This window comes from Saccoglossus kowalevskii, chromosome 13, assembly GCF_978046115.1.
Source record: "Saccoglossus kowalevskii chromosome 13, keSacKowa6.1, whole genome shotgun sequence".
Classification (NCBI taxonomy): Eukaryota; Metazoa; Hemichordata; class Enteropneusta; family Harrimaniidae; genus Saccoglossus; species Saccoglossus kowalevskii.
In genome coordinates, this window is record NC_140653.1 from 12085685 (window position 1) to 12105053 (window position 19369).

Sequence of the window (19369 nt, forward strand, 5' to 3'; positions counted from 1 at the left end):
TGAGCAATGCTTTATCGGAGGCGGCCCGGGACTATGGATTGAATACTACATGTATAGCAGGGTCAGCTAATGTAGGTCAGGTAATCGAATGTTGAGGTAATCGCAAGTCAAGCGAGCCGAGCCGAACCGAATGTTGAGGTAATCGCTTGATAAGCGAAACGAATGTCAAGACATTTGGACGTGAAAATAAACGAATCTTATAACAATTGAATGTCAAGATAATGTCTAAATAACAACACAATTGTAACATAATGAAACAATGACAAAATGATATTGTAACAATTACACAATAATGAAATAATTAAGAAATAAAGTTGAAATAATGAAACAATAGCAATACGATGCTGCAGTAAAAACACAATAATGGAATAAGCGCAAAATAATGTTTAAATAAAGACCAAATAACCGAATTATGACCAAATAATAACCAAACAAGTTTCCAAATGAAGACCAAACAACTAAACAATGTTCAAATAATGACACCAAGCTAATTTTGGCGGTATTCTCACCCCATATACCTAAACCTAGAGCTGTATTTTCACCATCAACCTGATGTTGGCTAAAATCTGTACCCCCTAAGCATGTTTTGTTGAATGCCAAATAACTAGCTTTTTCATATAATAACATGAACCATGTGATACGATAAAAGAACAATATGTGCAGGATTCATTTCATATATTGAAAAAACTAAAATAAGTTGTTTCTATTCAAATCATGTGTTACTGAATGTTAGCGTATGCAAGACATAATGTAATGTAATGTCTTTGTGTAAAGTGTCAGATTTGACTGGAAAAATAGACGCGAGCCAAATTGACAAAGACATTGTTTTTTTTGGGGGGGGGGGGCTTAAAAAACAAGATGCACAAATCACACAACGACAAAGTCAAAGGTAGGTATTCAAAATTATCTATCTGAAAACAATAGTAATGATGTTTCTGCCAATGAAAGAACACTTACAAACCATATGGTACTGTATTTATTTTATTAGAAGTGCAAACATACCAAAGAATACATTTTATGCACATGTGTATATGACCTGTTTTGACCATACATCGTATTTGCTATTATAATAGTAGCATATGTGCTCATGTGAATACCACAGGAATGTCTGTAGCCAAAGTAAGTCATTTTTTAATACATACAAACGGTAGTTTACATGTCCTTGGAGATGTGCTTTTAATAGAGCAAATACGGTACATGTATATCCACCGCTCTGTCAATTATGTGAGAGCATCATGCCTTACTAATGCCAACATTGTAACAATTCAGAAACAGTGAATCTTCTTTTCATGCATGTACAGAAAAATAATTCATATAACAATATTTTAGCCTTTTGTTCAAACATGGGGTTTGTGCTTGGAATCATGACTATATTACCATAACTGTGATACCTAGGCAAACTCTTAAAAAGTGAAGTACAGATACAAAGCAAGTACAGAGTGTGACAAATAATATGTAGTGCATTAAACACACTAAATATAAGTACTAATAATAAATATAAGTACTCTTCACAAGAAAACATTAATAATGACGATAAGTCATAGAAGTTACTCATTTTAAATGACTTCAAGCCGTTCACGGTCACTAAACCTAAAGATTAGTAGGGGTGAAAAATTTGTCACAACAGATGATTTTGTATTTACTGCGAGATCATGTGTGAAAGGGGCGGACCAAACAACGTGCTACAAAAATTAGATGATTCGATTTTAAAATTCCTTTTTTTTTTTTAGTTCAATGTCAAAATACCAAGCTTCTAGAGATAAATATAGCACTGAGGTACATTTACTTCAGCAAAATTGTACATCATCAAAGTGTGAAAATATCCAAAAAAAAATTTCATATTTGACAAATCTAACAGAGTTATAGTATGACTGCAACGCTGTAAACTTTATTTGTCTCGTTTTCATGTAGGATCTTGCAGTGAACAGAGAATTGTCTAATTCGGGTTTCAAGTGTTGATTCAGACAAGTTAACTTTTTTTGAGTTGTTCACCCAATTTTCCAATAATGACAACAATAAATACCATGTATGCAAGAGAATAAAATTTTAAGATACGAAACACTTTTAGCACTACAGAAAACAGATCAAAATTCCCATGTTTTGTGACCATCTTGGTTTTGTGAACTACAGCACAAATAATAACCATACAGACTGTAAAAAAAAATCTCATCACAGGTCTTAATGGTAGCTACCATTCACCGTCTCTCTATGGCTAGTGTAGACTCCCTCAATAAACAGATCTCGTCACACACTGATTAAACACACAATGCAATACAGCGTAATTCTTAGCTGGGTTCTACTCAGAATCCATCGATTCATTTATATATGTTTTTAGTGGATGAAGACAAATAACTAATTCTTCCAAGTTATAGACATTGTAGTTATGTAGCTTTGTAAATCCATGTGCAAGATAAGGCTGTGGAGGATTATAAAAAAACAAATCGGTTATATCTCAGTCAATGATTGTCTATGCAAGAAAAAATATATATAAAAAAAAATATATAGAGAGAAAACTTAATATGTCATTATCCAGTCATACGTAATATGCTGCTGGATGATTCTATGAAATCTTTGGACACAAAAAAACAATTCATTGAAAGTGATGCTTTATGAGTTAAACACCAGATTTTCCAAAAAGAAGTTGATTATGAAAGGAAACAATTCACACAATTGCAGAGGAAAGAAAGTAATGACCTCGCTATTCAAATTTCTCAACTGAAGTTTGTGAGGAAAGTATGATGGTTCTTGCTGGTGTGTATGACGACAGAGACAAAACATTTATGTACTATACATTATGACTAATAACAAGTCATTGAAAAATGACATAGTCCCCGTTAAATTTTTGAAAGTTCTCTTTGTGCGCGTCATATTAAAGTGGAGGGGTTACATCAAATTCAAACACGTGTTGCGTGACGACCCCTCCGGTTTAAGACATAGCAAAGAAAAACATAGATCACAAGTTAAAGCATGTCCAAGTTATCACATTTTAAACTAACAAGATGGCCGCCAGTCAGCCATATTTTATCAAATTGCAAATTGAATTGACATGTACATGTATCCATTTATGACATACTAAATATCAATGAAAATGATACATGGCCGACAGTGATATAGGAATATGGCCAAAAATAAAAACAGCCGCTATTCGGGCATCTTTGATCTGATTATGAAACAAAGTATGTACCAAATGGTACATAAATCTTGGAAATATAGTAGTAAAGCCAAAAATTCAGATGGCTCTCAATCAGCCATTCTTGATCCGATTTTGAAACAAATTGTCATGGACATGTATCCTAACATGTATAAAGTATGTGCTAAATTTGAATAAAAACTAAAAAAGCATGTCCAAGATACCACATTTAAAAAAAAAAACAAGATGCCTGCCAGTCGGCCATCTTTGATCCAATTGCGAAAGAAATTGTCATGGACATGTATCCTAACATATAATCTATGTACCAAGTTTGAATGAAAACTGACAAAGCATGTCCAAAATACAACATTTTCAAAAAAACAAGATGGCTGCCAGTTGGCCATCTTGAATCAAATCGCTAAACCACTACATGTGCACATGTCCAACATAAAGTAATAGGAACATGCAAAGAATGAACAGACTCAGTCCAAAGGATTCTGAAATATGACTTCGGACGTATGGACGCACAGACTTTGAATCAGACCTGGGAACAAAAATGACGTGCATCAAGGACCAATTATTATCAATAGATAAATACTAAGTTAGAATGGAATATGTCCATGCACCACTGAGATCCAGTTCCGGAATGGCAGAAATGTTTTACTTTTTATGAATTGTATCATGAAACGGAAAGAGTTCTAATTGCACTCCCACCCCAACCATAACCCTCATCCCAGCCCCCCAATTCAATTGCATATGTTACCTCTAGATAACTATAGGAGGGACATATACAATTAAATTGGGGAGTGCTGGAGGGCAGGGGTAGGATTAGCATTAGGGATGGGGGTGCAAAAGGAACTCACTCCCATGAAACAAATACATGTACATATGTATGATATGATGTGTGAAGTTTGAATGTAATAGAACCAGGTATGCTAGAGATGCAGGACAGACACACAGACTTCAAATTATAAGTCCCTGTTTTCACACTACATCTGAACAGTGACTAACTACTGAATATGGTGGTAACAACAGAGACCAATCTCTGGATGACATAATTTACTGCCAAAATGTATACTTAAGTAGTATTTTAGTTATTAGACATTTTTGCATGATTATAGTCATAATTTAGTAAGAGAAAACATACTAGCAAAAACGTATGTTCAGTGTCATGTTGCATCATTGCTGTACCAGCTGCAGCAAACAAAGCAAAATCTATTAAAACATGACACCAGTGTGATGTATTTCCCCCAAAAAGGAAGGCCATTCCTAACACATTCAAACATTTTTACAGAAGACTTAAGGCTATCAGTTTGACTGCCACACATAGTAGTAGATTCTACTTACTGGGTATACAATTCTTTGACATATTTCACAGAAAGAAGATGGTTCTTTTTTGCCAAACAGTCTACCCTCATGGATCTGAAAGATACATATGCCTGGATATTTAAAATATGAGGCGGCTTATAAAACACATAATGGTTCTAGCAATAACACTCGGCCAGGAAATGCAATATTACAGAAAACTCCAATATAAAGTAATAAATACAAAACAAGCAGCCTATCGGCCGAGATAGCTCCGCTGTTAACAATGCACATTTCAATTAAAGAACGGAAGATATCATTAGAAAATGAACAATATGTATAGTATCAAAGCAACAGGGCTTTCTGTTTTCAACAAAAATTCAAAAATATCACTTTTTACCAAAAATGACAAAAATATTCACCAAAATTAGATAATTGAAGATATCATGAAATGAGCAAATCTAAGAGAGGTCTACCCAAAGTACATATACACCAAGTATCAAAGCATTCAGGCTTGTAGTTTTCAAGAAGAAGTCGAAAATGTAAAACATTAACACGGACGACGACGACAGACAATCACTCATATGATAAGCTCCGCTGGACAAAGTCGACAGCGAAGCTAAAAATATGCCACTTGTGAAATATTCATTTTTTGGTTGACTTGCATTCCTAGTGGGAGAAGAAACATGGTTCTAACTTACCTGGATAAATTGCTGTAAGTTCTTTGAATTTTGTTCTTTTATAGCCTTGCTGACTCCAACAACTGTGATAGCCAGTCTCATCAATCTGCAGTGCATGGCATCTTTTAAATGTTTACCACGTGTCTATTAAGTAAAATACAAAAAAAACAGCCGGTAACATATCATCTGCTGAAAACCTATATGAATAGCCAAAATGAATGGGAAAAAAAATGAACGGGAAAAATACATGTATTTGAAGAATGTACATTAAAGTCAGAAAGGGACGAAAGCATATATTCTAAACAGCACAAGTTATTCTCTCGATTACATTGTCATTTGAATTTTCCGTTCATAACCAATGGGTGTTGTTGCCAGTCTTCAGGAATGAGGCTAAAGGAGTGCGTTTAGAAAGTACACATTGAACGGGACAAGGGATAACAAGTCATTGTCAATGACATAGTAATGAGTAACTGTAATCCATTTCCTGAATATATGACCTAATGTGTGAAGTTGAAAGTAGAGATGCAGTTTACCTGACTGTTATTTTAATTAGTTAATTAGGATACCAAGATGACCTCCCTTCTCCACAAAACTATATATTTTCGGAAAGCTTATTGTATGAATTTTAAAGTTTTGTTATTATTTTATTTTTTATGAACACTGTAGTTTGAAATATGCACAAAAATGTGCTTTTTTGGTCAAAAGTGATTTAAAAAAATTAGCTTCTAAACCATGCTTCTGTTTCCTGTCAAAATTGGTTTATGGGTATCTGTTTACTATGAAGAAAGTGCCGTCTTGAAAACTGTCTACCAGTTGTCAATTTTGCAGGGCAGCAGCTCAAATTTCACTACTTCAAGTTTATGCATAAATTAACACCCAGGCTAGTTGTCTGTACGATTGCTGTAACACTATTCAACCAAAAACAATGCCCCGACAGCGTTTTGAAGATAAACACATTGTGAATCATTTGTGAAAATTTCAAAACAAAAGGTCAAAGCGTCTAGAAGCTATTTTTTTAAGTTCTGGGGTGTGCACTAAAAGAAGCTGAGATAATTGCTAATTTGCATAACAATTCACTCAGTAAGAAGTTTGCTAATGCTCATATTTAAAATGGCTGTTACAGTTTCAAATTTAAATGTATTATCGTTTTTGTTAAAAGTTAAATACAGTGCATAATATGAAGATCCAGTCATTTCTTTTTTTCACCATGTTTTTTTTTTTTTTATTTATGTACAGCCTTGCTAAATCTTGCTAAGCATTCAAAAGAGATAATTTTGCACCTGTTATCTATATTTTAAAATCGTTTTTTGAGCAGGTTCCACTATTCACAATTCTACAAAATTTCAACAGTCTATAGCCAAGACTGTTTGGATAATAAAAAGCAAAAAAAACAAGTCATTGTCAATGACACGTCCCCGTTCCGTTCATATTTGAGTGACATATACATTCAAAGCAGATCATGACCGAAATGCACCTGCATATGTACAACACATTGTGCTAAATCTGAACAAAATCCATCCATGCATGACTGAGATCTGGTTCTGGAATTGTGAAAATACGTGATTTTGATGCATTTTCGGCCTTAAAATGGCCATCATTCCACTATTGTTAAGCAGATCATGAAACAAATGCACATATCTATTTGTGACATGATGTACCATGTGTGTGTGAAGTTTGAACTTGATCAATCCAGACATGTCTTGGATACGGATCCAGAACTGAATTCTTTAACAAAATGGCCGCCAGTCGGCCATTTCGAACTTGATCCGAAAAAAAAAAGACGTGCATCAAGGCTCTATTATGTTTAATGTATGTACCAAATTTGAACAAAATCCATCCATGCATAACTGAGATACGGGTCCGGAATGGTGAAAATGTGCGATTTCAATGCATTTTCGGCCTTAAAGCGGCCCCCATTTGGCTATCATTAATGAGATCATGAAACAAATGCACATACATATTTGTGACATGATGTACCTTGTGTGTGTGAAGTTTGAACTTGATCAATCCAGACATGTCTCGGATACGGATCCAGAACTGAATTCTTTAAAACAAAATGGCCGCCAGTCGGCTATTTCGAACTTGATCCGAAAAAAAAAATGACGTGCATCAAGGTCCTATTATGTTTAATGTATGTACCAAATTTGAATGAAATCCGTCCATGCATAACTGAGATCCGGGTCCGGAATGGTGAAAATGTGCGATTTCAATGCATTTTCGGCCTTAAAGCGGCCGCCATTTGGCTATCGTTAATGAGATCATGAAACAAATGCACATACATATTTGTGACATGATGTACCTTGTGTGTGTGAAGTTTGAACTCGATCAATCCAAGCATGTCTCAGATACGGATCCAGAACTGAATTCTTTAAAACAAAATGGCCGCCAGTCGGCCATTTCGAACCCGATCCAAAAAAAAAAAGACGTGCATCAAGGTCCTATTATGTTTAATGTATGTACCAAATTTGAATGAAATCCGTCCATGCATAACTGAGATCCGGGTCCGGAATGGTGAAAATGTGCGATTTCAATGCATTTTCGGCCTTAAAGCGGCCGCCATTTGGCTATCGTTAATGAGATCATGAAACAAATGCACATACATATTTGTGACATGATGTACCTTGTGTGTGTGAAGTTTGAACTCGATCAATCCAAGCATGTCTCAGATACGGATCCAGAACTGAATTCTTTAAAACAAAATGGCCGCCAGTCGGCCATTTCGAACCCGATCCAAAAAAAAAATGACGTGCATCAAGGTCCTATTATGTTTAATGTATGTACCAAATTTGAACAAAATCCGTCCATGCATAACTGAGATCCGGGTCCGGAATGGTGAAAATGTGCGATTTTGATGCATTTTCGGCCTTAAAATGGCCGCTATTCGGCTATCGTTAATCGAATCATGAAAAAAATGCATGTGCATATGTCCCATATAATGTGTGATGTATGAGTGAAGTTTGAACTTAATCGGTCCATGCATGTTCGAGATACAGGTGATCACGGACGCACGGACGGACAGACGCACACAGGGCAAAACACAAGTCCCCGTTTTCGGACTGCGTCCGAACGGGGACTAAAAAAATCACTCCCAAGTGCCCACGAACCTGCATCTCTACCTTAAACTTGATTGACTCAAAATATGTGAAATATGGCTCAATGGAACAATCTTTGAAACAATCATTACCAGCCAACCATTTTGAACCTAATCTGAGAAATAAAATGGAACGCATCAAGATCCCTTTATATAAGTATGTAAAAAGTTTGAACAGAATCTGTCCATGCATGACTGAGATCAGGTTCTGAAATGGTGAAATGTGCAATTTTGATGCCACCTTGAATCAAATCATGAAACAAATGCATATGCATATGTCCAATATAATGACTGATGCATGTGTGAAGTCCTAGGATGTGTGATACACTACTAGATACAGAAAGACGGACGAACATATGCACACAGGGATAGACGGTTGGGGAGTAATTATTGTTAGGACAATCATATTTCCATGCTATTAAATTGTTACATGTAAAATATACACCAAGCCTATACATCATCTGAAATAGATATAATCGCCAATATCTAAACTTTCAAATGATGTATTCAAACTAAGACTGTTATAACAGTTATATAATAGTTCATGGCTCAATCACAGATCAATTTTTAACTCATTTTTTCCCTGTGGCTATCTTAAAGAAAGCGCAAGCATGAATGTGTTCTTACCATGTCAGCGTAATATTCCTTACATAAACTACAATGCTGAGTAGTACAGTCTACTTTTAACTTGTCTTCATAAGCTTCCTGTAAAAAAAATAGAGCAAGCGCAGATAAATATAACTAGTCAATATCTGGCCAGAGAACATCATAATGTACTTGAGTAGCTGTAAACAACTATTTCAAATCAATTTTTGTGAATTTTGCAAATTATGAAATTTGGTTTATTAACTTGACGTCCATGTTTAAATTACTTAATCAGCATGTGTTGATTTAGATACCGGTAAATAAGACAGCAAACGAAGTAGCCACTTTCGGCTTTGAATAGAAAGTCAATTTTGCTGGTTACATTGTCGCTTCCAAGGGGTTTATTGACTACTATACAATTTTTCCTACACTTAAAAAATTCAACCACCTAATTATTGTAAAGATTTTTGTTATTGATTGCCTTCTAAAATTTCGACAACTCACAAAATTGTGCTGTTCAGGTTTTAAGTAATGAAAACAAAAACTGTTGAACTGATGGTATGCGAGGTGGGAATACTGAAAAAATCAAAACATCACGCAAACGATCATCTACTACCATGGAATATACTGGTATGCACACAAAAATTACTTGAGGTTCTAACAGCTTTGCTTATTATTCAGCCATAGTTTGATACAAAATAAAATATCTTTAAGGATTGCTATAAAATATATGTAAACTTTAAGTCTGTTTTATTGTGAACGAACATTTTAGAGCACTTGTGGTTCTACCGTGGTGACCTGATCAAGGTCAAGAATGCCATTCCCTAATAAGAATACATTGTCTTTTACCACATGAAGCACAATGATATACTTACAGCAAGTTTGAATGCCTCCTCTTGGGTGTCAGGATTGTATAGTTTCTTGACCACGTTCATCATCTCCAGAATTGTTTGATAATGGCCGAGTGAGTGAGCATGCTGCGCTGAACCCTTGTGTTGTTCACTCTATAAAGATAAATCAGGTTTACATTCAAACATCCATCCTGTCCATCGAGACACCAAAGTGGAGATCAATACTCAATTTTAATGACCCAAAGAGGAAATAGCGCCAAAGTCAATAATTCCTCTGTTTTATTATGCTACAGTACTTCATAACTTCATAACACATGATCGGAAAACAAAATATTTATTGTCAACGAAGACAAAACCGAAGGACAGCCAATCTATAGAGCATGGGTGAATCACGATGAACAACATGAATGGCAAGGTCTATTCATTCCATGATTTTTATCGACTCTACAATTATACCTACATTTCCTTTGGGTACAGCGTTGAAACAAATAAGACACAAGTCATCACCCGATTCACTAACTATCATTTCATTCAATCTCTTCTCAATGGTTATTCTCTGAAAATAAAACAATTGACATTAGAACCTGACAGACCATAACCTAACAATACTTAGGGTAGCTTGCTACTCACTGAAACAAGCAGCCTCTCGGCTGAGATAGCTCCGCTGTTAGCAAGGCACATTTCAATTGAAGAACTGAAGATATCATTAGATATCGGACTTGCTGTTTTTAACAAGAAGTCAAAAATATCACTTTTTACCCAAAATGACAAAAATATTCACCAAAATTAAAGAATTGAAGATATCATCACAAAATGAACAAATCTGAGAAAGGGCCACATGTAGTATCTATATATGTAATATCAAAGCAATTGGACTTGCTGTTTTCAACAAGAAGTCAAAAATATCACTATTTACCAAAAATGACAAAAATATTCACCAAAATTAGAGAATTGAGGATATCATCACAAAATGAACAAATCTGAGAAAGGTCCACATGTAGTTCCTATATATGTAATATCAAAGCAATTGGACTTTTGGTTTTTAACAAAAAGTCGAAAATATCACTTTTTACCAAAAATGACAAAAATATTCACCAAAATTAAAGAATTGAAGATATCATCACGAAATGAACAAATCTGAGAAAGGTCCACATGTAGCATCTATATATGCAATATCAAAGCAATTGGACCTGCGGTTTTTAACAAGAAGTCAAAAATATCACTTTTTACCAAAAATTACAAAAATATTCACCAAAATTAGAGAATTGAAGATATCATCATGAAATGAACAAATCTAAGAGAGGTCTACCCCAGGTACATACACACCAAGTATCAAAGCATTCAGGCTTGTAGTTTTCAAGAAGAAGTCGAAAAAGTAAAACATTGACACGGACGACGGACGCCGACGGACAATCACTCATATGATAAGCTCCGCTCGACAAAGTCGACAGCGGAGCTAAAAACATATACACACACACACATACAGACAGACACACTAACTGCAAAGACTCCCATTGTGTGCTTCGCACACAGGAGTCAAAAAGGAAACAAAAAGTCAAGTTCTCCAATGACAACTACAGAAATAAAAACAGATTCTAATTCAGCTTTGTTTGTTTCACAGAGGTTTTGGATCAATTTGTTTTGAACTATCTGGGAAAATTACAATTTAATTTCATTTCAAACTATGTTGTTAAAAAGTTACAGAGTTTTGTGTAATCTGTTGTATGTATGAATTTTTTGTCTCCCCAAAAGTGAATTACATCCCACAATGCACTGCAAATCACAGATTCTGACTGGGCTTCAGGTCTAGCCATGTGATAAGGTGAAATGTAGACAAAGTGTCTTGATTAATGGCAGAATGTAAATGAGGAGAAAGTTTAATTCTAATTTTAGTTTCTGCTAGCAAAACAGCAAGAAATGCAAACGTGTGATAAATAAGATATCAAATTTTGTGATGATGTAATATTGTATTTATTAAACTGAAAATTACTAACAATTGTTAAATAAATACAATATTAAATGATTGGATATTATCAATGTACAGCATAATCATTCATACATGGGAAAATTTTTATGCATGGAATCTTTAGCTAGGACATTCCAGTGTCACTATTGTTAAACAACTGTAAAATACTTTTCGCTTAGAATTAATTTTCGCTGAAGGAATGATTCAGTGAAAACAAAATCCAGCACATATACCTTTTTTCTATCATTTACATTCAACTTGTCAAAAATCAGTGAAAATAAATTCCATAAAATACATTCAAAATGTTGTTTCAGTGAAAATAAATTACAACTAGTGGATACATTTTCATTAAATGTTACTAAACCATGTCTGTTACATTCACACAACCTAGAATTAAATGTTGTTAGGACAAGAAAGCAGTCATGAATTATACTAATTTGTCCAGATATGTGTTTAAATGTGGGATATATAAGGTTGAATATTATATATATATTTACAACAATTTCATTGTGCAGCCACTATACCCCAACAAAATACCAAGGGGAGGGAGGTCATCATAGAAGTCAGGAATTACAATGTAGCTTCTGACATTGTATTCTAAAGATGACAAATTACTCTAAAATTGTGAAATATGCATAAAATGATAACAATTCATAATATTTTCATGTGAATTCAGAATCAATGTGTTTCACACAAACATGCCTAAGAGTAAAGAGAAATGAAAGTGTAGACTTGGCACAAACCCACTATTATCTTTGCTAACTAAATATTTCAGTCAAGGCATTTTACTTCCTAAAACAGACAGACTGCATTTTTGAGTTCACAACCTTAATTTCTACTCATTTGAAACAAAATCATTTAACCTTTTTTTAAGCAATTTAAAAATATATAATCAACAAGTCATTGTCAATGGCACGTCCCCGTTCCGTTCATATTTGAGTGACATATACATTCAAAGCAGATCATGACCGAAATGCACCTGCATATGTACAACACATTGTACTAAATCTGAACAAAATCCATCCATGCATGACTGAGATCCGGTTCCGGAATTGTGAAAATATGTGATTTTGATGCATTTTCGGCCTTAAAATGGCCATCATTCAGGTATTATTAAGCGGATCATGAAACAAATGCACATATCTATTTGTGACATGATGTACCATGTGTGTGTGAAGTTTGAACTTGATCAATCCAGACATGTCTTGGATACGGATCCAGAACTGAATTCTTTAACAAAATGGCCGCCAGTCGGCCATTTCGAACTTGATCCGAAAAAAAAAAAGACGTGCATCAAGGTCCTATTATGTTTAATGTATGTACCAAATTTGAACGAAATCCTTCCATGCATAACTGAGATCCGGGTCCGGAATGGTGAAAATGTGCGATTTCAATGCATTTTCGGCCTTAAAGCGCTCCATTTGGCTATCGTTAATGAGATCATGAAACAAATGCACATACATATTTGTGACATGATGTACCTTGTGTGTGTGTGAAGTTTGAACTTGATCAATCCAGACATGTCTCGGATACGGATCCAGAACTGAATTCTTTAAAACAAAATGGCCGCCAGTCGGCTATTTCGAACTTGATCCGAAAAAAAAAAATGACGTGCATCAAGGTCCTATTATGTTTAATGTATGTACCAAATTTGAATGAAATCCGTCCATGCATAACTGAGATCCGGAATGGTGAAAATGTGCGATTTCAATGCATTTTCGGCCTTAAAGCAGCCGCCATTTGGCTATCGTGAATGAGATCATGAAACAAATGCACATACATATTTGTGACATGATGTACCTTGTGTGTGTGAAGTTTGAACTCGATCAATCCAAGCATGTCTCAGATACGGATCCAGAACTGAATTCTTTAAAACAAAATGGCCGCCAGTCGGCCATTTCAAACCCGATCCAAAAATGACGTGCATCAAGGTCCTATTATGTTTAATGTATGTACCAAATTTGAACAAAATCCGTCCATGCATAACTGAGATCCGGGTCCGGAATGGTGAAAATGTGCGATTTTGATGCACTTTCGGCCTTAAAATGGCCGCTATTCAGCTATCGTTAATCGGATCATGAAAAAAATGCATGTGCATAAATACAAAGTTATCTTAGACTAGTATTTAGGCTGTCTATAATATAAAGTGCACATTTAATACTGAATACATGTACTAACAACGATTTGCTAAATTGACAAATAACTTTCCCCCAAGACCATACGAATGATAATTGGATTACCCGCATAAAAAATGAAACATTAATTCAGTTCAAAGCGAACACGATATTAGTATACTACTGACATCAGTATCACTAATTTGCATAACATGCAAGAAGGTTTCAAAATTTGATTCCTCGCACGTCACATATGCAAATATCAAACACAGCAAGCCAAATTGTATGAAAGGTTGTTATGGTAACTACATGTACTAGTAGAGAAAGAAAAACATTAGAAATCTACTCTTGTAACTGACCTCCTGCCTATATAAGTGCAACTACAACTACATGTACATCAGCAATGAAAAAAAAAACATGAATCAAATCAGGGCTGATGGATTTGAAAAGACAACATCAATTTTGATATGGAACGCATAGCGATGTACACAACACATACATTGTTTGCTTGAAATTTGAACATGTCCAGCATGACTACCACCGCCATTTTCAGCTTTTTTTTTCTTTTGTGAAATATCATGCATCACGATTTACAAAATAATTTTAATATAAATATCCTTAGATTATATAGAGTTATATGGGGTATATACAGTACCATTTAATAAGCGATGAATAACTCATTAAGTTTTTTATTTATAAAATTGTCGACATATTTGTTTGGTTTTAACTGTGTTTTATTTTTTTCTTGCATGTAAAGACTGTTTTGTAAATACAAAGTCATAAATAATATTTAAAGTTGTTTACATTACCCAGTTTTGCAAAAGTTTTCAATTTCTTTGTAATCTCATTCACAATTGGCACAGATTTGTGAACCTTTCTCAAAAACGCGCAAAAAGTATAGGAAACACCCAATTTTTTTTCTCTGTGCAAGTTTACTCTTCTCCCACCAATCTCATGCTTATGGAGTAGTGGATATTGAACAGGAAGTACCGTAAAACCTGTATTAGAAGCCGCATCCCTAATAGAAGTCGCATCCATTCTATTTGAATAATTGAGAACCAAAAATTCATCATTTCTCATATGTGTAGATGCTCTAATAGAAGCCGCATCCCCTCTGTTGCATTGTACCATTTTAATAGAAGCCGCGGCTTCTAATACAGATTTTACAGTAGTTCTTCACTGAGAAATGCACATCTGATTTAAATGCCTACGTAATATGAATTTCTTGTCAAAGTAAAAGTAATTAGGTGAGTGAGTTGTATGTACTTCAATACAGCTTTTAGTAACACTTCACGTTTGATCTTCACAACCAATAAGATTACTTAAAAGCAGACATTTGTCCCTTGAGAGTGCCCTCTATCTACGGCTAATATGGCAAGTTTACTTTCACGAGTTTATACATTCCCCTGTATAGAAAATTAAACAAACTGGGTTGGGTAAACAATTTTTCAACTAACTTGTTCACTGTTTGCACTGAAAAGACATTTTGACTGCTTTGTATAAGGTTTATTTTCATTGATTTTTGATAAGTTGAATGTAAAATACTGGTAGAAAGCTTTTTAACCTTTTTAGCAAGAATAAATTTCAATTTAAATAAATTACTCTACAGTATTGCTTTCATAAATGTTCTAACTGTTGAAGGTACAAATAATAGCAAAAAATATTAAATTATGCCACTTTTTTATGAAATGACATTATCGTAACTAAACTATGATTTACAAAAAAAGAATTGAGAATTTAATTTTAACAAAGATATGTGGGAGATAAAACTGAATTTGTTTTCATTTGTAATTTGATCTTATACTGATAGAGTTTGTACCCATCAATACTATTTCACTGTATCTCTCAGTCACTGAAAGAAAAAGTCAACAAAAAACAAATATGTTAGAATATTCTACTAATGTGATGGATATTCCAAAATACCGTTTTTTTGTTCTTTTTTTTTAATTCATGAATTGTGACTCTGAAATAAAAAATCTTACTAACCTAATTTTCAAACATCTACTACTGTAGAATACTTTATTTTCACTTGGAATTTATTTTCGCTATATTCCGTGATGGAATGATTCTGTGAAAATAAAATCCAGCGAATATACTTTTTTTTATATATTTTACATTAAACTCATCAAAAATCAGTGAAAATATATTCCATACAAAACGCCCAAAAAGCCTTTTCAGCAAAAATTAATTCCAGCAAAAATAAAGTATTCCACAGTATGATTATTACACAAATATTTATTGTAAGGTCCACGAATACATGTAAAAGCAATCATGAAATCTCTAATCAGTTCAAAGATAAACTTGTACATTGATAAATGAGCCTCACATGCAGCATCATTATTGTGTTGGTACTGAACAGATGCAATTACATAATTTAATGGCACAACAATAAAAATGAATCTCCACTTAAAGGTTAAAGCCTCTATAAATCTTGTCACATCCTAAGATTGTATTACTTACACTTATCTGCATGTGGTTTTGTAAATAACATGGGTTATTGTTTTATTTTAATTTATTTATTTATTTGTTGCAACCCTTTTAAAATCAGTGTATCACTAATAGATTAATTAGATAAAGCAAAACATGTCTGAAAATACAAATAGTTACAAAAGTTGGTTCAACAGGTATTTAAAATTACACACATGATTTTTTTAGTTCAAATATGTTATCTATTTGTCTACAAAGTTCAACATAGTGTCCCCACAAGAGAGAAATTAAAAGCTCATTGCCCTGGGAGACATCATTCTACACGTTGATTTCATTATTACTCAGTAAGGTGTGATTTTATTCACCATGCATAATTTCGCTCTGAATTGAAAAGCATCACATTTCAAGATACTAGTAAAATGTTCCATTTTTTCAATACCATTTCCAATGACAAGTCCCCAGTCTGGGTTCTAGTGACTGTCAACATTAGTGCCAAATATTTACTCATGTGACAATCATGATACAAAGTAGAGCTAGTTTATTTGTGTGATTCATTTCTTTATTCTGCCCATGATATTCATAACGCATTTCTAGAACAATCAGTCATTTTGAAACAAATTCTGAAACAGATATGTACATACACAAATGTGTTACATAATGTATGTGTACGTGCCATGTTAGCCATATGCTCTAAAAACAGCATTCACTTGAAACAAAATAGCCATCAGTCAGCCATTTTAAATCAAATCTGTGAAAAAATATGAGAACACATTATGTTGAATAAACACTAGTATCTGGCTGTGTCAATGCAAACTGACATGAGGCCTGGCTGTGTCAATGCAAACTGACATGAGGCCTGGCTGTGTCAATGCAAACTGACATGAGACCTGGCTGTTAATGCAAACTGACATGAGGCCTGGCTGTGTCAATGCAAACTGACATGAGACCTGGCTATGTCAATGCAAACTGACATGAGGCCTGGCTGTGTCAAAGCAAACTGACATGAGGCCTGGCTGTGTCAATGCAAACTGACATGAGGCCTGGCTGTGTCAATGCAAACTGACATGAGACCTGGCTGTTAATGCAAACTGACATGAGGCCTGGCTGTGTCAATGCAAACTGACATGAGACCTGGCTATGTCAATGCAAACTGACATGAGGCCTGGCTGTGTCAAAGCAAACTGACATGAGACCTGGCTATGTCAATGCAAACTGACATGAGGCCTGGCTGTGTCAATGCAAACTGACATGAGACCTGGCTGTGTCAATGCAAACTGACATGAGGCCTGGCTGTGTCAATGCAAACTGACATGAGACCTTGCTATGTCAATGCAAACTGACATGAGGCCTGGCTGTGTCAATGCAAACTGACATGAGACCTGGCTGTGTCAATGCAAACTGACATGAGGCCTGGCTGTGTCAATGCAAACTGACATGAGACCTGGCTGTTAATGCAAACTGACATGAGGCCTGGCTGTGTCAATGCAAACTGACATGAGACCTGGCTATGTCAATGCAAACTGACATGAGGCCTGGCTGTGTTAAAGCAAACTGACATGAGGCCTGGCTGTGTCAATGCAAACTGACATGAGGCATGGCTGTGTCAATGCAAACTGACATGAGACCTGGCTGTTAATGCAAACTGACATGAGGCCTGGCTGTGTCAATGCAAACTGACATGAGACCTGGCTATGTCAATGCAAACTGACATGAGGCCTGGCTGTGTCAAAGCAAACTGACATGAGACCTGGCTATGTCAATGCAAACTGACATGAGGCCTGGCTGTGTCAATGCAAACTGACATGAGACCTGGCTGTGTCAATGCAAACTGACATGAGGCCTGGCTGTGTCAATGCAAACTGACATGAGACCTGGCTGTGTCAAAGCAAACTGACATGAGACCTGGCTGTGTCAATGCAAACTGACATGAGGCCTGGCTGTGTCAATGCAAACTGACATGAGGCCTGGCTGTGTCAATGCAAACTGACGTGAGACCTGGCTGTGTCAATGCAAACTGACATGAGACCTGGCTATGTCAATGCAAACTGACATGAGACCTGGCTGTGTCAATGCAAACTGACATGAGACCTGGCTATGTCAATGCAAACTGACATGAGACCTGGCTGTGTCAAAGCAAACTGACATGAGGCCTGGCTGTGTCAATGCAAACTGACATGAGACCTGGCTATGTCAAAGCAAACTGACATGAGGCCTGGCTGTGTCAAAGCAAACTGACATGAGGCCTGGCTGTGTCAATGCAAACTGACATGAGGCCTGGCTGTGTCAATGCAAACTGACATGAGACCTGGCTGTGTCAATGCAAACTGACATGAGACCTGGCTGTGTCAATGCAAACTGACATGAGGCCTGGCTGTGTCAATGCAAACTGACATGAGGCCTGGCTATGTCAAAGCAAACTGACATGAGGCCTGGCTGTGTCAATGCAAACTGACATGAGACCTGGCTGTGTCAATGCAAACTGACATGAGACCTGGCTGTGTCAATGCAAACTGACATGAGGCCTGGCTGTGTCAATGCAAACTGACATGAGGCCTGGCTGTGTCAATGCAAACTGACGTGAGACCTGGCTGTGTCAAAGCAAACTGACATGAGGCCTGGCTGTGTCAAAGCAAACTGACATGAGGCCTGGCTGTGTCAATGCAAACTGACATGAGGCCTGGCTGTGTCAATGCAAACTGACATGAGACCTGGCTGTGTCAATGCAAACTGACATGAGGCCTGGCTGTGAATGGATTAATTATTCATTGGTTATAATTTCGTTATTTTTTTCTAATAAGTTAAAATTCACTAAATTGGATCTACATGGACACGTTAAACAACAATAAAACTTGTTATAAAAGTGAAATTAAATGTCAGTGAAAATAAATGGTTTTACAGTATTTGCTGGTACAGGTACGGCAGCCAATTTGATAATGTATAACTCTTGGTACAATATTAATTGGCCCAAAGTGAATATATCATCAACTTTCCTTGGTTCATTTTGAAAGGCTGAAAACAAATTTATCTGATAATTGCAACCATGTGGGAATCACCAATTACACTAACTTTAAGGACTTGAACTTCTGATACTGGGATCACCTTATTTCAGGGCTATTATTTCCAAAATTGCTTTTAGATTGATTGAAATTGAGAAGACATATTTGGCAATGTTGAAGGGCATCACAGCTTTGGTTGGCTAGCCTAACCTGTGTTTTAAATT

The 19369-nt window shown here is 35.5% G+C and overlaps 1 protein-coding gene across 1 annotated transcript in view; it reads right to left on the minus strand.

The window, feature by feature from the left end:
- Nucleotides 1–963: 963 nt before the first annotated feature.
- The window catches only part of LOC100372730 (uncharacterized), a 39200-nt gene continuing 20794 nt past the window's right edge, over nt 964–19369 (minus strand). The window contains exons 11-16 of the mRNA XM_085506930.1: nt 10103–10198; nt 9667–9795; nt 8834–8911; nt 5137–5259; nt 4478–4552; nt 964–2416 (exon numbers count right to left, since the gene is read on the minus strand). Coding sequence (XP_085363056.1) covers nt 2297–2416; nt 4478–4552; nt 5137–5259; nt 8834–8911; nt 9667–9795; nt 10103–10198 — 621 coding nt within the window. The 3' untranslated portion in view covers nt 964–2296. The remainder of the gene's footprint in view (nt 2417–4477; nt 4553–5136; nt 5260–8833; nt 8912–9666; nt 9796–10102; nt 10199–19369) is intronic.